Source organism: Elgaria multicarinata, chromosome 2 (assembly GCF_023053635.1).
Source record: "Elgaria multicarinata webbii isolate HBS135686 ecotype San Diego chromosome 2, rElgMul1.1.pri, whole genome shotgun sequence".
Lineage (NCBI taxonomy): Eukaryota > Metazoa > Chordata > Lepidosauria > Squamata > Anguidae > Elgaria > Elgaria multicarinata.
Window position 1 is genome coordinate 176050908 of NC_086172.1, and position 20169 is coordinate 176071076.

At 44.7% G+C, this 20169-nt stretch overlaps 1 protein-coding gene across 1 annotated transcript in view; it reads left to right on the forward strand.

The window, feature by feature from the left end:
- Positions 1-20169, forward strand: part of TMEM260 (transmembrane protein 260) — a 72235-nt gene that overhangs the window by 32489 nt on the left and 19577 nt on the right. The window contains exons 4-8 of the mRNA XM_063118197.1: positions 5449-5626; positions 9540-9653; positions 12088-12267; positions 14717-14757; positions 17905-17988. Of these exons, the coding sequence (XP_062974267.1) occupies positions 5449-5626; positions 9540-9653; positions 12088-12267; positions 14717-14757; positions 17905-17988 (597 nt within the window). The remainder of the gene's footprint in view (positions 1-5448; positions 5627-9539; positions 9654-12087; positions 12268-14716; positions 14758-17904; positions 17989-20169) is intronic.

A 20169-nucleotide genomic window follows, 5' to 3' on the forward strand; every position in this document is an offset into this window, starting at 1 on the left:
TGTAAGGTGATGCACGTTGGGGCCAAAAACTGAAACTTCAAGTATAACCTTATGAGATCGGAGCTAGCTGTGACCGAACAAGAAAGATCTTGGGGTTGTGGTGGACAGCTCGATGAAAATGTCCACCCAGTGTAAAGAAGGCAAACTCCATGTTAGGCATTATTAGAAAAGGAATTGAGAATAAAACTGCCAGTATCATACTGCCCTTATAGAAATCTATGGTGCGACCACACTTAGAATACTGTGTACAGTTCTGGTCACTACACCTAAAAAAGGATATTATAGAGCTGGAAAAAGTGCAGAAAAAGGCAAGTAAAATGATTAAGGGGCTGGAGCATCTCCCCTACGAGGGAGGGTTACAGCAGCTGGGTTTGTTTAGCTTGGAAAAAAGGAGGCTGACAGGATAGAGGTGTGCAAAATGATGCCTGGTATGGAGAATGTGGATAGGGAGACATTTTTCTCCCTCTCAAAATACTAGAACCCAGTTGGGTCATCCCATGAAGCTGATTGGTGGGAGATTCAGGACAGATAAAAGGAAGTACTTCTTCACACAGTGCATAGTTAAACTATGGAACTCACTGCCACAGGATGTGGTGATGGCCACCAATCTGGATGGCTTTCAAAGTGGGGGGGGGGGTTGGATAAATTCCTGGAGGACGAGAAGGCTATCACAGTGGCTACTAGCCCTGATGGCTGTGTGTTATCTCTCTCTGCCCAACTATGAAACTCACAGAGTGACTTTGAGCTAGTCATACGGTCGTTGTGATAAAAAGAAATAGGGGAGGGGAGGCACTACGTGCACCTCCCTGAGCCACCTGGAGGAAGGGCATGATAAAAAAAACCACAACATAGAAACAAAGTATAAAAAAATGTTCTTCTCCCACTGATAAACCTACTTCCTTAAATCTGGAGATCGCTTAGCACTCTTCAAGGACTTGAAAGGTTGCCCCACAGAGGAGGGCCAGGATCTCTTCTCGATTCTCCCAGAGTGCAGGACATGGAATAACGGGCTCAAGTGACAGGAAGCCAGATTCCGGCTGGACATCAGGAAAAGCTTCCTGACTGTTAGAGCAGCACGGCAATGGAACCAGTTACCTAGGGAGGTTGTGGGCTCTCCCACAGTAGAGGCTTTCAAGTGTGGACAACCATCTGTCAAGGGTGCATTAAGGTGGATTTCTGCATTGAGCAGGGGGTTGGACTCAATGGCCTTAGAGACCCCTTCCAAGTCTACTATTGTAGAATGGATTGTGCACCAAATCCATTGCATTGAGGCTCCCCAAGAGAAATGCTGTTGTTCTTCCATGCATGTTCTTGACTAGGCCCTACAGGGCTGTTCTGAGGAGGCATGGGAAAGGAGGACACGATCCCAGGACTGACTTACAGTTGTGAAACCATGGTCAAGCAATTGGCAGTGTGATATTTGCTCTAGGTTGCTGTCCAAACTTCAAACTTTTGCTCAAAGTTTGCAGGGAGGGGTTTGGATAAAAGGGAGATGAAACCCCTTTCACATTTTTTGGGGGAAAACTCAACATAACTCTTCGAGATGGTGAATGACATTCCTCCCTCGCCACTTTCACGTCCTGCTAATGGGGCCAAAGAGTTATGGGGGCATTGCAGCCCACCACTGATGAGTCCCTGTTGGGAAAGCAGATCCAGGATCTTCACATAAAATCAGACATGTCCAGAACTTCCCCTATTTTCATATCTTGCCTATTTCCTCGTATAAATATAGTGGGCCAGTACCGCCGCTGCACTCCCACTCATTCCGTTGCGCCAGCGGAACCCACGGCAAGTGGAATGGGGTGTTTGTGCTTCCTAAGATGACCCCCAAAATGACAGAAACACTGATTTCCAGATTGAAACACGGCAGCTGGGCTCGCTGACTTGCCTTGTGCCAAAAATGAGCATTTTCAGAAGTGAGAGCAAAAATCATAGAATCATAGAATAGCAGAGTTGGAAAGGGCCTACAAGGCCATCGAGTCCAACCCCCTGCTCAATGCGGGAATCCACCCTTAAGCATCCCTGACAGATGGTTGTCCATCTGCCTCTTGAAGGCCTCTAGTGTGGGAGAGCCCACCACCTCCCTAGGTAATCGATTCCATTGTCATACTGCGAGTCAGTGTGGTGTAGTGGCTAGAGTGTCGGACTGGGAATCGGGAGATCCTGGTTCTAGTCTCCACTCGGCCATGGAACCCCATTGGGTGACTTTGGGCCAGTCACAGACTCTCAGCCCAACCCACCTCACAAGGGTTGTTGTTGTGAGGATAAAGTGGAGAGGAAGACGAGGATTATGTACGCCGCATTGCCATAATAAATAATAAAATATATTTCTGCTAGTTGCTTTAAGAACCGCTAGATCCCCCTTGCACTAGCGGTGGGATCCTGTTCACTAGTAAAACATCTCCACATGTTCTTCAGTCTTGTAAGATCATACTTAATTGCCACAGGGCGCTTATCCCCTTGTTGATCTTCAGGAAGAAGCCGGCTTGCTTTCTAAATTTACACCCTTTCTCAAACCAAAGATTGCTCTTAGTGGGGGATTCCTCCGGGAGAAGCACATGGCTGTCTTCATCCCAAATAAACAAGAGATGGCAAAATGTTCTTTGCTGACCTTCCTGGCCTTCCACTTCTTGTAAACCTGTAGGGGTTTCGAACTTTTTTGGGGTCGGTGGGTACATTTCGAATTTTGAAAGTGTTGTGGATGTTTTTGAAAAATTGCTGTTGTGGGGTGTGGGCTTGCCCATTCCTGAAATGGCTGCCGTGGTGGGCATTAATTAATTTATTTAAAACGTTTGTATCCCGCCCTATATCACTAGGATCTCAGGGCAGCGTACAGATAAAATCATACAATATAAAGCAATAAATATGCACAGCTCAAAACAAATTAAACCATGAATCAAGTTAAAACCAGTATATAATTTAAAAGCAGTAAAAACAATTAAAACAGTTAAAACAATGAGCAAGCCAGGTGAATTTAACAATTAAAGGCTTTGTTAAAATGCTATGTTTTTACTTGGCTCCCAAATAAAGTCAGCGTTGGCGCCAGTCGGCCCTCCAAGGGGAGGGCATTCCACAGTCAGGGTGCCACCGCAGAGAAAGCCACGTCCCACCATAGCATATGTCTCGCGTTGGTGGGACATGGAGGAGCGTGGAGGGCATGGCCGCTCACAGAAAGCAAAATGGTGAGTCTAAAAGAAAAGTAACTTGTCCAAGAACCTAGTTACAAGGCCAAGGGGGTGGGGAGTGGTCTGAGCACTAAAACAAACGTTGCGACATGCTAGCATAGTTTTTTGCCAACCTGGTACTCTCCAGATGTTGTGGGCTACAGCACCCAACATTCCTGACCATTGCCCATCCTGGCTGGGGCTGATGGGAGCTGAAGCCCTAAACATCAGGAGGGCACATTGAAGGGGAAGGCTGCACTCCCTGTGTGGTGATTCCAAGCCTTCCCGCTGAGATGTGAGACAATAATGAGGTCTGCCGTACAACCCACAAAAAGTTTTATTCAGTAAATAGACCTCTCTTCACACCTGAAGGGAGTGTGAACGCTAGGAGCCATCCTCTAAGCTTAATTAGCCTAACGTAGCAAGGCAGTTGCCTATCAACTAAATGGACAGTTTCCTGCAGTGCCCGACAGGCTTTAACTGAACCCCTCCTTCAGAGTGGATCTTCAAGTTGTAATCTCTGGGGAGTGGCTAACCTAGCGGACCACCTCCCACCTCCTCTCAACTCTGCCTGCTTGACCCTGTGGCGGACTCTGGGATCTGTCAGTTCTGATGCTTCCTCTCCCTCCAACAAAGACTGAGTTCCCACAGGCGGGAAGGATGGTCTCTGAGCCTGGTCTCCTGTTTGATAAGCTCCCGGGAAGATTCTTCCTCGACTCATGGAGAGTCTTGGAGAAATTCTTCCCCCACTTCCTTACTTGGGTGCACCTTCTGAGTCCGGTTGGGGATACATACCAGGGAGACCGGGCCTGATCCGGTCACCCTCAGAGCCCTCAGTTTGGGAATGGCTACGCTGTGAAGGATGGGCAAGTCAACCTCGGGGCCAAATTAGTCGAGATGAAGTTGGCCACATCTGTAGCCCTTGTATGATTGATTTTGAAAAGAATTAAAATGTGGGTGGGTGGGGGAGCCAAGGTGGGACTTTGCCATGGTTGGATGGATGGTACCTTCTGCCTCCACTAAATCCCTTTCCCCACTGATGGCTATTTGCGATGGCACTACTTTCTTCCCCCTTCGCTAGGGTGGCCCTATGAAAAGGAGGACAGGGCTCCTGTATCTTTAACAGTTGTATTGAAAAGGAAATTTCAGCAGGGGTTATTTGTATATATGGGGAACCTGGTGAAATTTCCTCTTCATCACAACAGTTAAAGCTGCAGGAGCCCTGCCCTCTTTTAAATCTGGTCACTCTAGTATAGCTCCTGCAGCTTTAACTGTTGTGATGAAGAGGGAATTTCACCAGGTTCTCCATATACCTGCTGAAATCCCCTTTTCTATGCAACTGTTAAAGGTATACAGGAGCCCTGTCCTCCTTTCCATAGGGTCATCCTACCCTCCTCTCCATGTTATGGTCCTGATCCAGCCATGTGTCAGCTCTTTATTATAAAAACAACAACACAGCTACGCAGAGGTGAAAGATGTAGATAATTTATTTATTTATTACATTTCTATACCGCCCAATAGCCAGAGCTCTCTGGGTGGTTCACAAAAATTAAAACCATTCAAAGTATAAAACAACAGTATAAAACCACAATATAAAATACAATATAAAAGCTCAACCAGATAAAAACAGCAGCAATGCAAAAATACAAATTTAAAACACCGAGTTAAAATTTATTTATAGACTATTGAAATGCTGGGAGAATAAAAAGGTGTCTAAAGGCATATAATGTAGGTGCCAAGCGAACCTCCTTAGGGAGCGCATTCCACAGCCGGGGTGCCACAGCAGAGAAGGCCCTCTGAGGTATAGTTCGGTCGTGAGTTACCCTCAAACTGCTTTTTGCTGTGAACCTTGGAAATGAATGTGAAAGTACCTCTGTACATGTACAGAGTGCAATCTCTCTCTCTCCCCCCCCCGTCTGTGTTTTATTCTGATCACATATATTTTGATTTCTAACTGCATATTCCAATTGAGCCCTTGCAATGAGAAACGGATTCTGACGTTCAAATTAAGGCACGTTTTACAAAAAAAACCAAAAAAACCTCGCGAAAAGTGCTGAAATCAACCCTGTCCCATGAGGCAGGTGTGCCCAGAGGACAGTGCGTTTTGCTGGTGCTGGAGTCCTGGAGTTCGGGGTGTGGTGGGTGGGAAGGGCAATGAAGGCAGCTCCTTCCTTCCTTCCTTCCTTCCTTCCTTCCTTCCTTCTTCTTTTCTTCATTTTTGGGAGTGGGGTTGGCCAGCGTTGTTGGAGAAGGAGATCTCATTTCTTGTTATCTGTGTTTGCAGGCTTTCTGGCACGCGTGCCGCAGGAATCTTTGCTGTGGGGATGTTTTCGTTTTCTCGCCTCACATGGCAATGGTCCATCACGGCGGAGGTTTTCAGCTTAAACAATCTGTTTGTGGGGCTGCTGATGGCTCTCTCCGTGCGCTTCGAGGAGGTGGCGACCGCGAAGGAGAGATCAAAGGTAGCCCACGAGGGATCAGAAAGCAGCGCTGCGTCTCCCACCCACCCCTCCCCACATTCATCGAGGCAACCGGACCCTGAAGGACGTGGGAGCAAATGAGTTGCACGCGATGGCTTGAGACGTAAACTTGGGGTCTGGCTTAGTAAAAGCATAAAAACTGTCGTATACCCAGTGGAGGCTGGTGGCTCTGATGCCAGTGGGGCGGTGAATCCCTTTCTGAGTGTCAGAGCTTTATCACACCAGCGTTATACTATGCAATCACTGCGAATTGCGTGCAAAGGACTCCGAAGTTTTCCAACTTATAATCTGCTTTTATTGTGAAGGACTCTGAAGTTTTCCAGTTTATTATTATTATTATTATTTTTATTAATTGCATTTTTATACCGCCCAATAGCCGAAGCTCCCTGGGCGGTTACTAAAACAATTCAAAGTGTAAAACAAACAGTATAAAAACATGATATAAAATACACATTAAAACGAATTAAAATTAATCATCTGCTTCGACTCCCATGCATCCTGCTTTAATTGCGCTATAAAGGGAAAAGAATCGAGGTATTTTGCTAGTAGTTTTCGAGCGAATCATTTGTCGTTTTCTGAGCGGCCACTAGGGGTGCAGGAACAGGATTTGATATGTTTAAAGAAAATTTAAACAAATGCTTACATCTGCGTAAGCTTTAAAGATAAAGACATCAAAATTGGTACAGTAATAGATATTAAGGAGAGCTTTGAGCATTCCAAATTTGAATCGGATTGGGCCATCCGTTGATTTTTTATGATTTTTTTTTAACATATCCCCCCTTAAACCCTTTGCAAAGGATCTTAGGAGCGCTGCCGCCCGGGGTGTGATTTAGCAACTACAACGCCGACAGCTTAGCACTTTAGGGGATAATTCGAGGGAAACAGGTACATGGGATGAAGCTTTCATCAGGACTCTGAAGGAGCGCTGCACATTAGAGAGCTCCTTTCGAGTCCTGACTGGTTCTGCCTCAAACCTGGAGTGGATTCACAGCCCCACTGGCATTAGAACCACCAGCCTCCACTGCATCTGTTCTCACTAGTAGTACCGACAATTTCTGGCCAAATCATGCACATTGTGATACAAGTGTGAAGTTGGGTATGGTGGTATTTATGACCATGTAGATTAAAATGAGATATAGGGGCATTCTGGGAAATCATCATAGTGGCCGCCATCTTGGAAAATGGCAGCCAAAATCCAGTTTTTGCACAATAACTCTATTCTTTGTAATCTCACGGAAAAGATGTCTCAATACAAATTAAAGAGCATAAAATTTGGTACCAAAGAACATCCCAAATAGATGCCTCAGTACGTATTCTTGTTGAAAAATGTGTAAAGTGTAACCTCTGAAAGTTTCAGGCTTGCAACACAAAGTGCAAGATTGGAATGATGGTGAGATAGTGCATGTTGTTGACTTCTCAGACAAATGGGTGTTTAGAGGAGGGCAACCAGGAAGATCAGGGGTCTGGAAACAAAGCCCTATAAAGAGAGTCTGAAAGAACTGGGCATGTTTAGCCTGGAAAAGAAAAGTTTAAGGGGAGACATGATAGCACTCTTCAAATACTTCAAAGGTTGTCACACAGATGAGGGCCAGGATCTCTTCTCGATCCTCCCAGAGTGCAGGACACGGAATAACGGGCTCAAGTTAAAGGAAGCCAGATTCCAGCTGGACATCAGGAAAAACTTCCTGACTGTTAGAGCAGTACGACAATGGAATCAGTTACCTAGGGAAGTTGTGGGCTCTCCCACACTAGAGGCATTCAAGAGGCAGCTGGACAACCATCTGTCAGGGATGCTTTTGGGTGGATTCCTGCATTGAGCAGGGGGTTGGACTTGATGGCCTTGTAGGCCCCTTCCGCTATTCTATGATTCTATGAATAAAACGTTTATATCTCGACGAGGGTTGCTCCTATGAAAGGATTGTTAATGACTTTTTTGTAGCAAATTTTATGCTCTTTAATTTGTACTGAGACATCTTTTCTGTGAGATTACAAATAATAGAGTTATTGTGCGAAAACTGGATTTTGGCCGCCGTTTTCCAAGATGGCGGCTGCTTTGATGATTTCTCAAGATGCCCCTATATCTCATTTTAATGTACATGGTCATAAATACCACCATACCCAATTTCACACTTGTATCACAATGTGCACAATTTTTTTGCTAAGCCGCTGTACTATAGAGGTAGCTCTTTAGGTTGACAGCCAGTGACGGGTGTTTCCCCCTCCCCTGCTACCTGATCCTTTTAACTGCTGAAGGCCGGGATTGAAGCGGTGGTCTTCCCCATGTAGAGCCCATGCTTTGCTGCTGTGCTGTCATCCTCCTTTCATAATTTTTTTAGAAAGTGGGGCAGGGGGATTTATTCATTTAATTTATTTAATTTGTATCCCGCCTTCATGCTGAAAAATGGTGCTCAAGGCCCGGCCCGGGCAAAGCTGGTAACAGTCCCGGGCCAGTTGGGAAATGTAGGCCCCATTTCAAACTGCTCATTAAGTATTTTTTTAATCAGTTCTAAATACATATGAACTAGAACAGTTTATTAAAAAAGGTAATGGCAAGCACTTTTATTCAAGATGTTTATAAGACATCACTTCTTCACGTTCAGAAATGCTTTAGGTGCTTTTGTCTCATCTCTGCTGGAGATGGGGTGTGTGTGAAGACACCTTGGCTTTTTGGCTGTCTCAAAATGGAGTCAGTACTGCTCACACAAGAGAGCTACTTTGTAACAAATCTTTACCAAAGGGTCCCCCTTTGCCTCTACCAGGGGGACTCGGAGTAGAATCATAGAATAGCAGAGTTGGAAGGGGCCTACAAGGCCATCGAGTCCAACCCCCTGCTCAATGCAGGAATCCGCCCTAAAGCATCCCTGACAGATGGTTGTCCAGCTGCCTCTTGAAGGCCTCTAGTGTGGCAGAGCCCACAACCTCCCTAGGGAACTGATTCCATTGTCGCACTGCTCTAACAGTCAAGAAGTTTTTCCTGATGTCCCCCTCAAAAATCATAGGCCCATGGCAACTGGCCCCACTCCCCCGCCCCCCCCTGCCCAGCCCTGCTCAAGGCGGCTAAGAATAAAATCTAGATTAAAAGCAAAACCTTGATTGTAATATAACATGAAAGCAAATTGGAAAGCACAATGCCACACACAACAATGGGTTTTTAAAATGCAGGAATCCGCCCTAAAGCATCCCTGACAAACCTTTTGTTTTCACACTAGCCTGTTCACTTCTCCCTTTGTGCAAACCCTGATTATACCACGGAGCCTCTAAATAAGTAGTTTCTCGTTTTGTGTGAACAGGGAACGTGTGGTTACCAGTTTGAACAAGCTATGGTTCAGAGCAAGCCGGGATATTAAACGAACTTCAAACCGTGGTTTAGTATGCTATTTTAAGGCTGTGTAGTTTCTCATTTTGTGTGAACTGGGAATGTATGATGATCGATTTGAATAAGTTATGGTTTGGAATATGCAGGATATTAAACCAACTTCAAATCATGATTTAGTATGCTGTTTTAAGGTTGTGTAGTGTCTCATTTTGTGTGAATTTGGAACGTATGATTAACAATCCATGCAAGCTGTGGCTTGAAGCATGCCAGGATACTAAACCAAGTTCAAACCATGGTTTAGTATGCTATTTTACAGTTGTATTTTTTTCAATCTTAGTGTTAAATTACATATTTTGCTTTAGCTGAATTCCCGATGGCCTGTGGGTGATGGAATGATATTAATAAGGAGGTAAATAAGTATCTGGTCATCCGCTTCTTGGCTCTCCTGAGATTTTTTCAGCTTCAGTTCCCAGGCTGCAAAACGGGAGTTCTGTGAATGACCTCGCAGGGCTGTCGTGACGGTTTAAAGGGCATTTTTAAATGCTGTTATCAAGTGTTCATTTCCCCTCCTCTTTGCAGGTCTGCAAAGCAGGTGCTTTCTGCTGTGGGCTGAGCTTGTGTAACCAACACACCATTGTCATCTATGTGTTCTGCATTGTGCTGTGGGTTTCCTCTCGCTTGTTCAGAGAGAGGGTGAGTATTGAATCTTATTTATTTGTTTATTATTTATTTATCAATTACATTTTTATACCGCCCAATAGCCGGAGCTCTCTGGGCGGATCACAAAAATTAGAAACATTCAAAGTATAAAACAACACTATAAAACCATAATATAAAATTCAATTTAAAAGCTCAACCAGATAAAAACAGCAGCAATGCAAAATTACAAATTTAAAACACTAAGTTAAAATTTATTTATAGACTGTTAAAATGCTGGGAGAATAAAAAGGTCTTCACCTGGAATCTAAAAGCATATAACGTAGGTGCCAAGCGAACCTCCTTAGGGAGCTCATTCCACAGCCGGGGTGCCACAGCAGAGAAGGCCCTAGTGTTGAGTTATGGCTTTAGAAGCTGATTAGTTATGGCACAGACTGGGTTTCTGGCACATAACCTTTTGTGTTAAGTCTCTGTCTGAGCCTTCCAGAGACTAGCAGAGATTGCAGCGGTTCTCAGCCAAGTCAGCAAAGACGTGAATTAAGACAGAGATTTTTGTAGGTTAAAATAAACCTTTTACTGGCAAATAAATATATAATTTAGTTATGGCAGTACAGATACAAATACTTACAAACAGTCAGTCAATACAGCTCACATCAAGTTGGGTAAGGGACATGGAAGTAAAGTGAACATGAAAACACATTTACTTTTATAGATAATCTGTACAATGATGCAACTCCTTGCAACCCTTAATTGAAGACAACCAGTTAGACAATTATTATGACACTCAATGTCCAGGTGTAGAGTTGACCTTTAAGTTTCTGCTGAGTCTTCTGTTCTTCCAGATACTCAGCAATTAACAAATCAATGGAAAACATAACCAGGATCCATTCCAGGATCTAACACATAGTATGATTCTACTAATCATAGAATAGTAGAGCTGGAAGGGGCCTATAAGGCCATCGAGTCCAACCCTCTGCTCAGTGTAGGAATCTACCTTAAAGCATGCCTGACAGATGGCTGTCCAGCTGCCTCTTGAAGGCCTCTAGTGTGGGAGAGCCCACAACCTCCCTAGGTAATTGGTTCCATTGTCATACTACTCTAACATTCAGGAAGTTTTCCTGATGTCCAGCCGGAATCTGACTTCCTGTAACTTGAGCCCATTATTCCGTGTCCTGCACTCTGGAAGGATCAAGAAAAGTTCCTGGCCCTCCTCTGTGTGGCAACCTTTCAAGTCCTTCAAGGGTGCTATCATGTCTCCCCTCAATCTTCTCTTCTCCAAGCTAAACATGCCCAGTTCTTTCAGCCTCTCCTCATAGGACTTTATTTCCAGACCCCTGATCAGCGTGGTGCCCAGAACTGGACACAATACTCAAGATGAGGCTTTTCAGTGCCGTGCTGAAAGGAAAATTGACAGCTGAGAAAGTCCAGTACAGTGGATCATAGAATCATAGGATAGTAGAGTTGGAAGGGGCCTACAAGGCCATCGAGTCCAACCCCCTGCTCAATGCAGGAATCCACCCTAAAGCATCCCTGACAGATGGTTGTCCAGCTGCCTCTTGAAGGCCTCTAGTGTGGGAGAGCCCACAACCTCACCAGGCAACTGATTCCATTGTCGTACTGCTCTAACAGTCAGGAAGTTTTTCCTGATGTCCATCTGGAATCTGGCTTCCTTTAACTTGAGCCCGTTATTCCATGTCCTGTACTCTGGGAGGATCGAAAATAAATTTAATAAATATAAATATATAAAAATCCTTCACGCCTTCTCCTCTCTTCCCCCCCCCATTCTTCCAGTGGGTATTACAGCTCACAAGATGTCCACAAGCCCAGCCCATCTCAGTCACATTGGCACATATTGTCTTTTATGGTTAGACGTAAACCCAGTTGCTGTTGAATCCTTCAGTGCAGCCACCAACGCTATGAAGATAAATAGAAATGATGGAATCAGCTGTTGATGAAGCGCATGTTAAAAACAAGCCCTTAAAAATCGAAACATTTTAATTTAATTATGAGGGCTGTGGCGTGGGAGAGTGTTGATGGAATCCCGGTCTGCTCTTAATCATTGCAAAGTGGTTTATCTCTTCCTTGCAGCGCTTCTGACGCCCGGGCCTGTCATGGCACCGTTTCAACGGCAAACGATGCCACAAACATGATCCTTGGGAACCTCTAATATTATTCGCTTCACTTTAAAAAAAAAATATTTCCACCCTGCCATGCAAAAGAGATCAGAGCGCTGTCGTCTCTCCGGATGAATCCACGGAAATCGGGCCGTTTTTAACATCGCATTTTGCAGGGACTTAAAACGCAAATTGAGAAATCAGCTCTGTTTGTCAGGATAGATGTATTTTGCCATTCTCTCTCTCTCTCTCTCTCTCGCCCCCCTGCACCCCATCCCTTGATGTCCAGTCTTGAAGTTGCAGCATGATTCGACTGCAATAATCATTGTTGTGCGATGTGACACGTTTTGGTGTAGGAATTGACCCTGGACCACATGCTGAAGTTGAGTTCCTGCTTCCTGGCTGGTTTCCTGCCTTATCTCTACTTGCCGGCCTCTTCCTACCTCAACAAAGCCCGCTGGACCTGGGGAGACCAGACAACCCTTCAAGGATTTATGACCCATCTTCTCAGGGAGGAGTACGGAACGTTCAGCCTGGTAATTAAGGCCCCCCCCTTCTTAAGAACAAGGTTTCTCTTCGATATAAAATCGTGGGGAATCTTTTAGACACACAAGTCGGTATCCTAGAGGCAGGAGGGGGTTTAAAATTATTACCTGCTTGTATTTGTCTATAGCGATTGAATAGACCTCATGCTTGTTCCTGAAACCACTTGGTGGCCGGAGAAATAATTCATAGAATCATAGAATCATAGAATAGCAGAGTTGGAAGGGGCCTACAAGGCCATCGAGTCCAACCCCCTGCTCAATGCAGGAATCCACCCTAAAGCATCCCTGACAGATGGTTGTCCAGCTGCCTCTTGAAGGCCTCTAGTGTGGGAGAGCCCACAACCTCCCTAGGTAACTGATTCCATTGTCGTACTGCTCTAACAGTCAGGAAGTTTTTTCTGACGTTCAGTCGCTCTCCAGTTCCTTAGTCACCTACTTATTTGGTTCAGAAGAGGCAAATGAGCGTCCAGATGGGTGTAGTACAGTTGTGGGCTGGTCCGTAATCCGGATTCCTTCGTGGGTTTCATGCACACACACACAGAAGTCCTGCGTACGCAGGCGGTCCTGTCCATCTCAATGGAAGGGGCAGCCTGAATGTGCATTTGATTGTGTTACCCTGTCCATTGAAGTGAATGGGGAGGGTCTTGTGTCATGACAGGCCTACCCGGTTGAATTTTAAGATGTCTGACTGTTATTTTTAGAATGTATTAGTTTTATATGTTTTTAATCCGTTTTATGTATTTTCTAGTGTTTTTTTTGTATTCCATGTTTACTTGGCCCTGCCGCTGTGGCGACGGTGGCAGAGCCAGGTAAGGGGGAGATTTTTTTACCTGCATCTGTCCACGGTCCCGCGGCTGCTTCAACTGAGCCCGAGGACTCAAACAGGAAGACTAGGCCGCAACTGTGGCCTGGTCTTCCTGTTTGAGTCCTCGGGCTCAGTTGAAGCAGCCACGGGTCTGTGGACGGACGCAGGTAAGGGGGAAGAGGGTTTTTTTTACCTGGCCCTGCAGCCGCAGCTGCCCCTGTGGCGACGGTGGCAGAGCCAGGTAAGGGGGAGGGGGGTCTTACCTGTGTCTGTCGCAGCCTGTCGCCACCTTCACTAGAGCCCGCGGCTCAACCAGGAAGTGTAGGCCGCAATCGGGACCTACAGTTCCTGGTTGAGCCACGGGCTCTAGTGAAGCTGGAATGGGCCGGGACGGACACAGGTAAGAAGGAGGAAGGAGGGGGGCCTTACCTGGCGCCATTCCCCGCTGCTGCGGAGCTCCGATTTGGAGCCGGAGCTCTGCAGCGGAGTGGACCCTAGGCGGATCGAGGCGGGGTGGAGTGGGCCCGATCTGCAATTTGCGGATCGGGCGCGAAGAGGATCGGGGGGTCCGTGCACATCCCTAGAATTCAGTAGTTTGCATACATTTAATCCTAATAATTCTCTCAAGGGAGAGAATGGCGCCTGCCATCCCTGCAACCCAGGGAGATATCACCAGGCTTGGGGAAACCTGAAGGTTTGCAGAAGTACAAAGAAAAAGTACGTTTTCAGAAGTACAGAAGTACATTTTAAGCAGCATTTAATAACGTTAAGTTTGTTTTTAATGGACCCCAGAATTGTTGTTTTAAATGGATACTGTTGTTGTTTTTATACTGTTTTTATGTTTTTTAAAATTTTTGTGTACTTTTAATGTTTACTATTTTTAATTGTTGTAAACCGCCCAGAGAGCTTCGGCTGGGGGGTGGTATATAAATGTAATAAAATAAATAAATAAATAAATAAATAGTTAAGGGGGGAAAAATCCTAAGGGGGCGGGAGTCCGAAAGTAGCCCAGCGAGGATGGGGCCTGCTCAGTGGCACAGAACGTTGAATGTTGCCTGGGGTGTGGGGGCGTGGAAATGGAAAACTGAAGGGAGAGAAGAAATAGAAAGGAATATTCTGGAAAAGGGCATGTCTGGGCATGTCTACACCAGCCCAATATCCCGGGTTCATCCCAGGATCCTCCCTATGCGTGCAAATGACACACAGGGGATCCCGGGAGCTGGCAGAATGATCCCTCCATTTACCTGGGATAATTCTTAGGTGTAGAAAGGGCTTCTGTCTGTCTGTCTGGTACCCTGAATATGAAGACTTCATGCTGCAACGTTTTGTTGCAGTTACCACTTGTACTGGTCTATAACGCAAATGTTTGCTTAAGGATTACAGCTAATCCTGCAAACGCTGTTTTCAGGGGTGACGCTGTTGCCAAGGGACAGGGCGCCAAGGGAATTGGGAGTGAGGCCAAAGCCACTCTGAAATAACCTGGACATGCTTGTTCGTGTGGACACGGGTGGGTATCCCAGGGTAGAAATAACCTCTGCAACTAGAGGGTGCGAACCGAGGGAGTTCACCAGAAGTGCACCATCGCTGCAAACGTATGCAATATAAATAATGTTGAGTTTCTTCTTTTCTGTGCAGGCAAAATTAGAAAATGGATCCAGTATGAGTGATACGTTGCTGTAAGTGAATGCAAGTTGTATGGTTTACATTGCAATTCTGTGCATGTCTTACTCAGTCGTAAGTCACGTTGGTTTCATTGGGGCTTACTTCCAGGGAAGCGGATGTAGGATTGCAGCCTTAATTTCTCCATCGGGTAAGGGTGCTGGGTCCAAGTTTGAGGGGATCCCTGGCAAAGTGCCCCCTCCCCCGGCGGGCTTAGAGATGTAGAGGCCTGGAAAAAAACTTGGAAAATTTAGGGGGAAACCCGTTTTTTTCTGGTTTTTTCCAAAGCCTTTTTTGGTTTTTTTCCGAAAAATTGAAAAAAATGTAAAATAATAATGAAAAAACAGATTACGGGATGTTTTATTTTAGCATGATGAATAAAATGTTTAAGACAAGGTGTTCAGATATTTACTTCTCCAAATGATTTCTAAAAATTGTACAGTATCAGATTATTACAATGTCTGTGCACCAAGGACGAGCAAATCCTAGGTTGCAAACTGAGACTACAACTCTCAAATGCAAGAGCAAGATGCATTTCTGCCTCTAGGGGGCAGCACTGCCATTGAAGCAGAGACTGAAACTGATAGTGATAGCTATAGGTCAGAAAATGAGTCTGATTAAATTTTATGCATATGCATTGAATCTTGGTGTGTGGTCCCCCACCCCCCCATATTTTTCTCAGTTCTTTTTATGGGAATGAGGGCTTTATGTCTTGACACTGGAGGACTAGCGGAGACCTAAATAATTTTCCCTTGTTACTAATGTTGGTGGTTTCTTCAGTTGTTTTTTAAATTTATTTTTTGCCTGCTTCTCATAAACTGGCAGAACCAAAGAGGTTCCTTACAGTTCAGGTGTTCCTAACAGTTCAGGAGCTTGTAGCTCCATTTGTTACCAAAAAAAAGTAAAAAAAGTAAATTAAATTTGTAATAATTGTTTGAATACACTACTTTTAATATACCAGATGTAATAATTTTATGCCAAACCAACTTGGACATAATTACATTTTATGTTCCTAAAGTAACAAAGTGACTTCAAATCTGTAAAAAGTGCTAATATTGCAATATTTCAAATTTTCCGAAAATTTTAGTTTCCCCCCGGAAAAAAAACAAAAAACGGAAAAAACCCGGTTTTTTTCCATGGCTTCAAAATTTCCGGAAATTTTACATCTCTTGGCAGGCTCCATCCTGAGTTGGTGGGCCTCCATGGTGGGTGTACGTGACACAGCCACCTTCAGCGTGCCTATGAGTGCCGTACAGCTGGGTCCAGGAGTCACCAGCATTCTAATTTCCCGCAATGCAGTGCAACTGATTCAGCATTGCTCCGGGGTGGAGCTATCCAAAGAATTGGTTCTTTCAATTTTTGGTTCAGTTGGTCTTTGTGAATTCCGATTCAGCCGGGGTGGGTCGCAACTCCTAGACTAAAGCATGGAATGGAACTAAGGGTGCAGTCCTGCGCATATTTATTTATTTATTTGTAATATTTATATACCACTTCCCATTGAAAATTTTGGAGCGGTGTACAAGATAAAATAAAATAAAACCAGAATAAAACACTCTAAAATAGATTTTAAAAGAAGCAAATTGTACAGTAAACCTTGGCTGGTCATTAAGGAAAGTCTTCCTGGAATAATGATGTTTTCAGGAGGCGCCGAAAGGAATACAAAGTTGGCGCCTGCCTGACCTCCAGGGGCAGGGAGTTCCATAGGAGGGGGGCCACCACACTGAAGGCTTTTCCCCGGGTGGACTCCAATCGGAGGATGGATCTATGTGGAACCACTAGGAGCATGGCCTCAGATGACCTCAGTGACCAGGCAGGTTGGTAGGGGAGAAGGCGCTCTCTCAGGTATCCTGGTCCCAAGTTGTGTAGGGCTTTGTACACAAGTACAAGAACCTTAAACCTTTTTCTGTGTAGACAAGAAAAAGCCCTACAACTCCTAGCATTACTGGCTGGGGAACGCTGGGCGTTGTAAAGCTTTTTCCTGTCTAAACATGCACAGGTCTGCGCCCTTAGTTATCCACCGAGTCTTGCATTTCCTGGATGTTCCATCACAGTTCTCAGCTCCATAAAGTATGAAAATATGTTTAGAAGTGCATCTTTTGAGAGCAAATAAAAATGCCTATTTGTATAGGGATGTTTATGCTGATTTTTTTTAAAGAAATGAGCACCTCAGATTAAAGGATGGACCCGAGTTAGGGATGAACACATGTGGAATTGACATGGATTGGAAATAATTTCCGTGAAGCGCCCAGAGGGCTTCGGCTACTGGGCAGAATAAAACTGTAATAAATAAAATTAAATAAACTGATTTACTCATCCTTACTCTGGGACATTAGGGGAAATTTAAACGGAGTTGGCTCTCGGATCCAGAAACCCAACACTCATCCGAGCGCCAGATGAAAAATGTTTTTAAAGGGTGGGGTCAGAGCACGTGTCCATGGTGTGGCCTGCCGGGTGTTGAGTAAGAATTTTCAGTTTCCCCAATCGTCACATTTTCTCCATCATTCCTAATCCCCGCTGTGTCTGATTTAATGCCTCTACCGCCGTGATTCGTGAGCTTCGGTTATTGGGTGGTCTAAAAATATAATGAATAAATAAAATAAACCATAATGCGTTAGCTGGCCAGATGCTGTGACATCTGCTTTCAACTGTTGCACAAATGGGTCTTTTTCCGTTCCTTTGTCCTCCGATGACCTCTGACCGTCTTTATCTTTATTCATTTTATTTTATTTATTTATTACATATTTATACTGCCCCAAAGCTTCTATGGACAGCTCACAACCAAAACCATAACATACAAAGCTCGAAATTTTAAACGTAACATTTCTAAAACGTCACGTAAAACCAGAAAAAGTGATAATCCAGGGAGAGCCTGTGTGAAAAGTTGTGTTTTCTGGAGGCGTTTGAAAGATGTTATATTCTCCGCCTCCTGAACCGCACGAGGGAGGGTCTTCCAATTGGTGGGGGCCGCTACAAAGAAGGCCCCGCCCTCGAGGTTCTTCGTGACAAGATTCTGTTCATCTTGGAATGATGAGCAGGACCTTCTGGTCCCAAGTTGTTTAGGGCTTTATAGGATGATAACATAACCTTGTACAGGCAGCCAGTGGTAGAATAATACCCATTCATTTGTTTGCTACTCCCTTCCTCACACTTTGATGTCTTCACAGTTTCCAGGTGAGCCACATGAAGGCAGAACTTTCCCTGATGGTTCCAGCCCTGGTGATCGCGGTGTGCCTACGTTCCTCAATGAGGTAGGGTGTTGTATTTGGGGCTTCCTGTTTGAGAAGTTGTAAGCAGCAGCATTCTCCTGCATAGTATCCGGCTAAAGTTCAGGCTCCCCCGACTTCATCGTAGTACTTAAGTTTATAAGTGCTTCAGAATGTTGGAAGTGCTTCGCATGACTTTAGTACAGCAGCTTAGCAAAAAAAATCGTGCACATTTGCGATACAAGTGTGAAATTTGGTGTGGTGGCATTTATGACCATGTAGATCAAAATGAGATATAGGGGCATCTTGGGAAATCATCGTAGCGGCCGCCATCTTGGAAAATGGCGGCCAAAATCCAGTTTTCGCACAATAACTCTATTATTTGTAACCTCACAGAAAAGATGTCTCAATACAAATTAAAGAGCATAAAATTTGCTACAAAATAGTCATTAACAATCCTTTCACTCATCGAGATATAACGGTTTTATTCCTACCCATTTGTCTGAGAAGTCAACAACATGCACTATCTCACCATCATTCCAATCTTGCACTTTGTGTTGCAAGCCTGAAACTTTCAGAGGTTACACTTTACACATTTTTCAACAAGAATACATACTGAGGCATCAATTTGGGGTGGTTTTTTGTAGCAAATTTTACGCTCTTCAATTTGTATTGAGACATCTTTTCTGTGAGGTTACAAATAATAGAGTTATTGTGCGAAAACTGGATTTTGGCCGCCATTTTCCAAGATGGCGGCCGCTATGATGATTTCTCAAGATGCCCCTATATCTCATTTTAATCTACATGGTCATAAATGCCACCGTACCAAATTTCACACTTGTATCACAATGTGCACGATTTGGCCAGAAATTGTCGTTAAGCCGCTGTACTACTTTGGCCCTTTCTACACCTAAGGATTATCGCAGGCAAATGGAGGGATCATCCCAGCCTGCTCCTGGGATCCCCTGGGTGTCATTTGCATGCACAGGGACAATCCCGGAACGATCCCTGGAAAAAAGGCAGGTGCAGAAATGGCCTTGTCTTTGTCACCCCATGGGGTGAATCACTCAGTACCCTGGGCTACAGGTAGAGCTAGGAGAGCACAATGGGAGTGTTGTAGACTCAGATCCCCAGTCAGACAATGCAAAGCTCACCAGGTGACCTTGGGCCAGCTGCTATCTCTTGGCCTAAGCCACCTCACAGGGTTGTTGTGAGGACAAAACAGGTGGACATATGGTACCCTGAGTGGCTTGGAGGTATAAATCAATAGCTCAGTCTTTTCCATCAAGTTGTTGTTGTTGTTGTTGTTGTTGTTGTTGTTATTATTATTATTATTATTATTATTATTATTATTATTATTATTATATTTATTTGTATCCCGCCTTTTGCCCAATGCTGGGCCTCAAGGCGGCCTTACAAAATTTAAAATATACATGGAGGGGGGGAAACAAAACCATAAACCTTTAAAATACACAACAAAATTATAAGACATTAACATAGATGGAGGGCCAGACTGTTCTCCAAAGGCCTGCTGGAACAAACAAGTTTTAGCCTGCTTCCGAAAGCCCATCAAGGAGGGAGCCAGCCTAGCTTCCCCGGGAAGAGAGTTCCAGAGCACCGGAGCAGCCACCGAGAAGGCCCTCTCCCATGTTCCCACCAAGTGTGCCTGTGAAGAAGGTGGGACTGAAAGAACTGCAAATCCCATCATCCTCAGCTAGCATGGCCATTGGAGGGCACCAGGTTGGGGAAGCCTAGTCCAGCCTTTGATGGGTGGATTTAAAATGTAATCGAAAACCTCTGGTCATGCAGCCCACATAAAGGATCCTGTTTTTCTCTCCCTCCTTCCCCCACCCCCCGTAAGGACACTAAGCAAAATCACATACTTGAACTGAGTGCCCAGACCTTTCCAGAGATCAAAGGGTGATTGTTACTGAGCAGAACTGAGTTTCTCATCGACATGGAAAGTAAATGTTCATGCTGTTTGTTTGATGGATTCTCAGTATTTATAATTGCACAATAATAAGTAAAATACATGTGGCTGCAAAAAAGTAAATAAATGCTGTTTTGGGCTGCCTTCATAGAAATATAGCGTCCAAATCACGTATTGGTTCCCCTCTATTCGGCCCTGGTTAGGCTTCATCTAGAGTATTGCGTCCAGTTCTGGGCTCCACAATTCAAAAAGGATGCAGACAAGCTGGAGCGTGTTCAGAGGAGGGCAACCAGGAT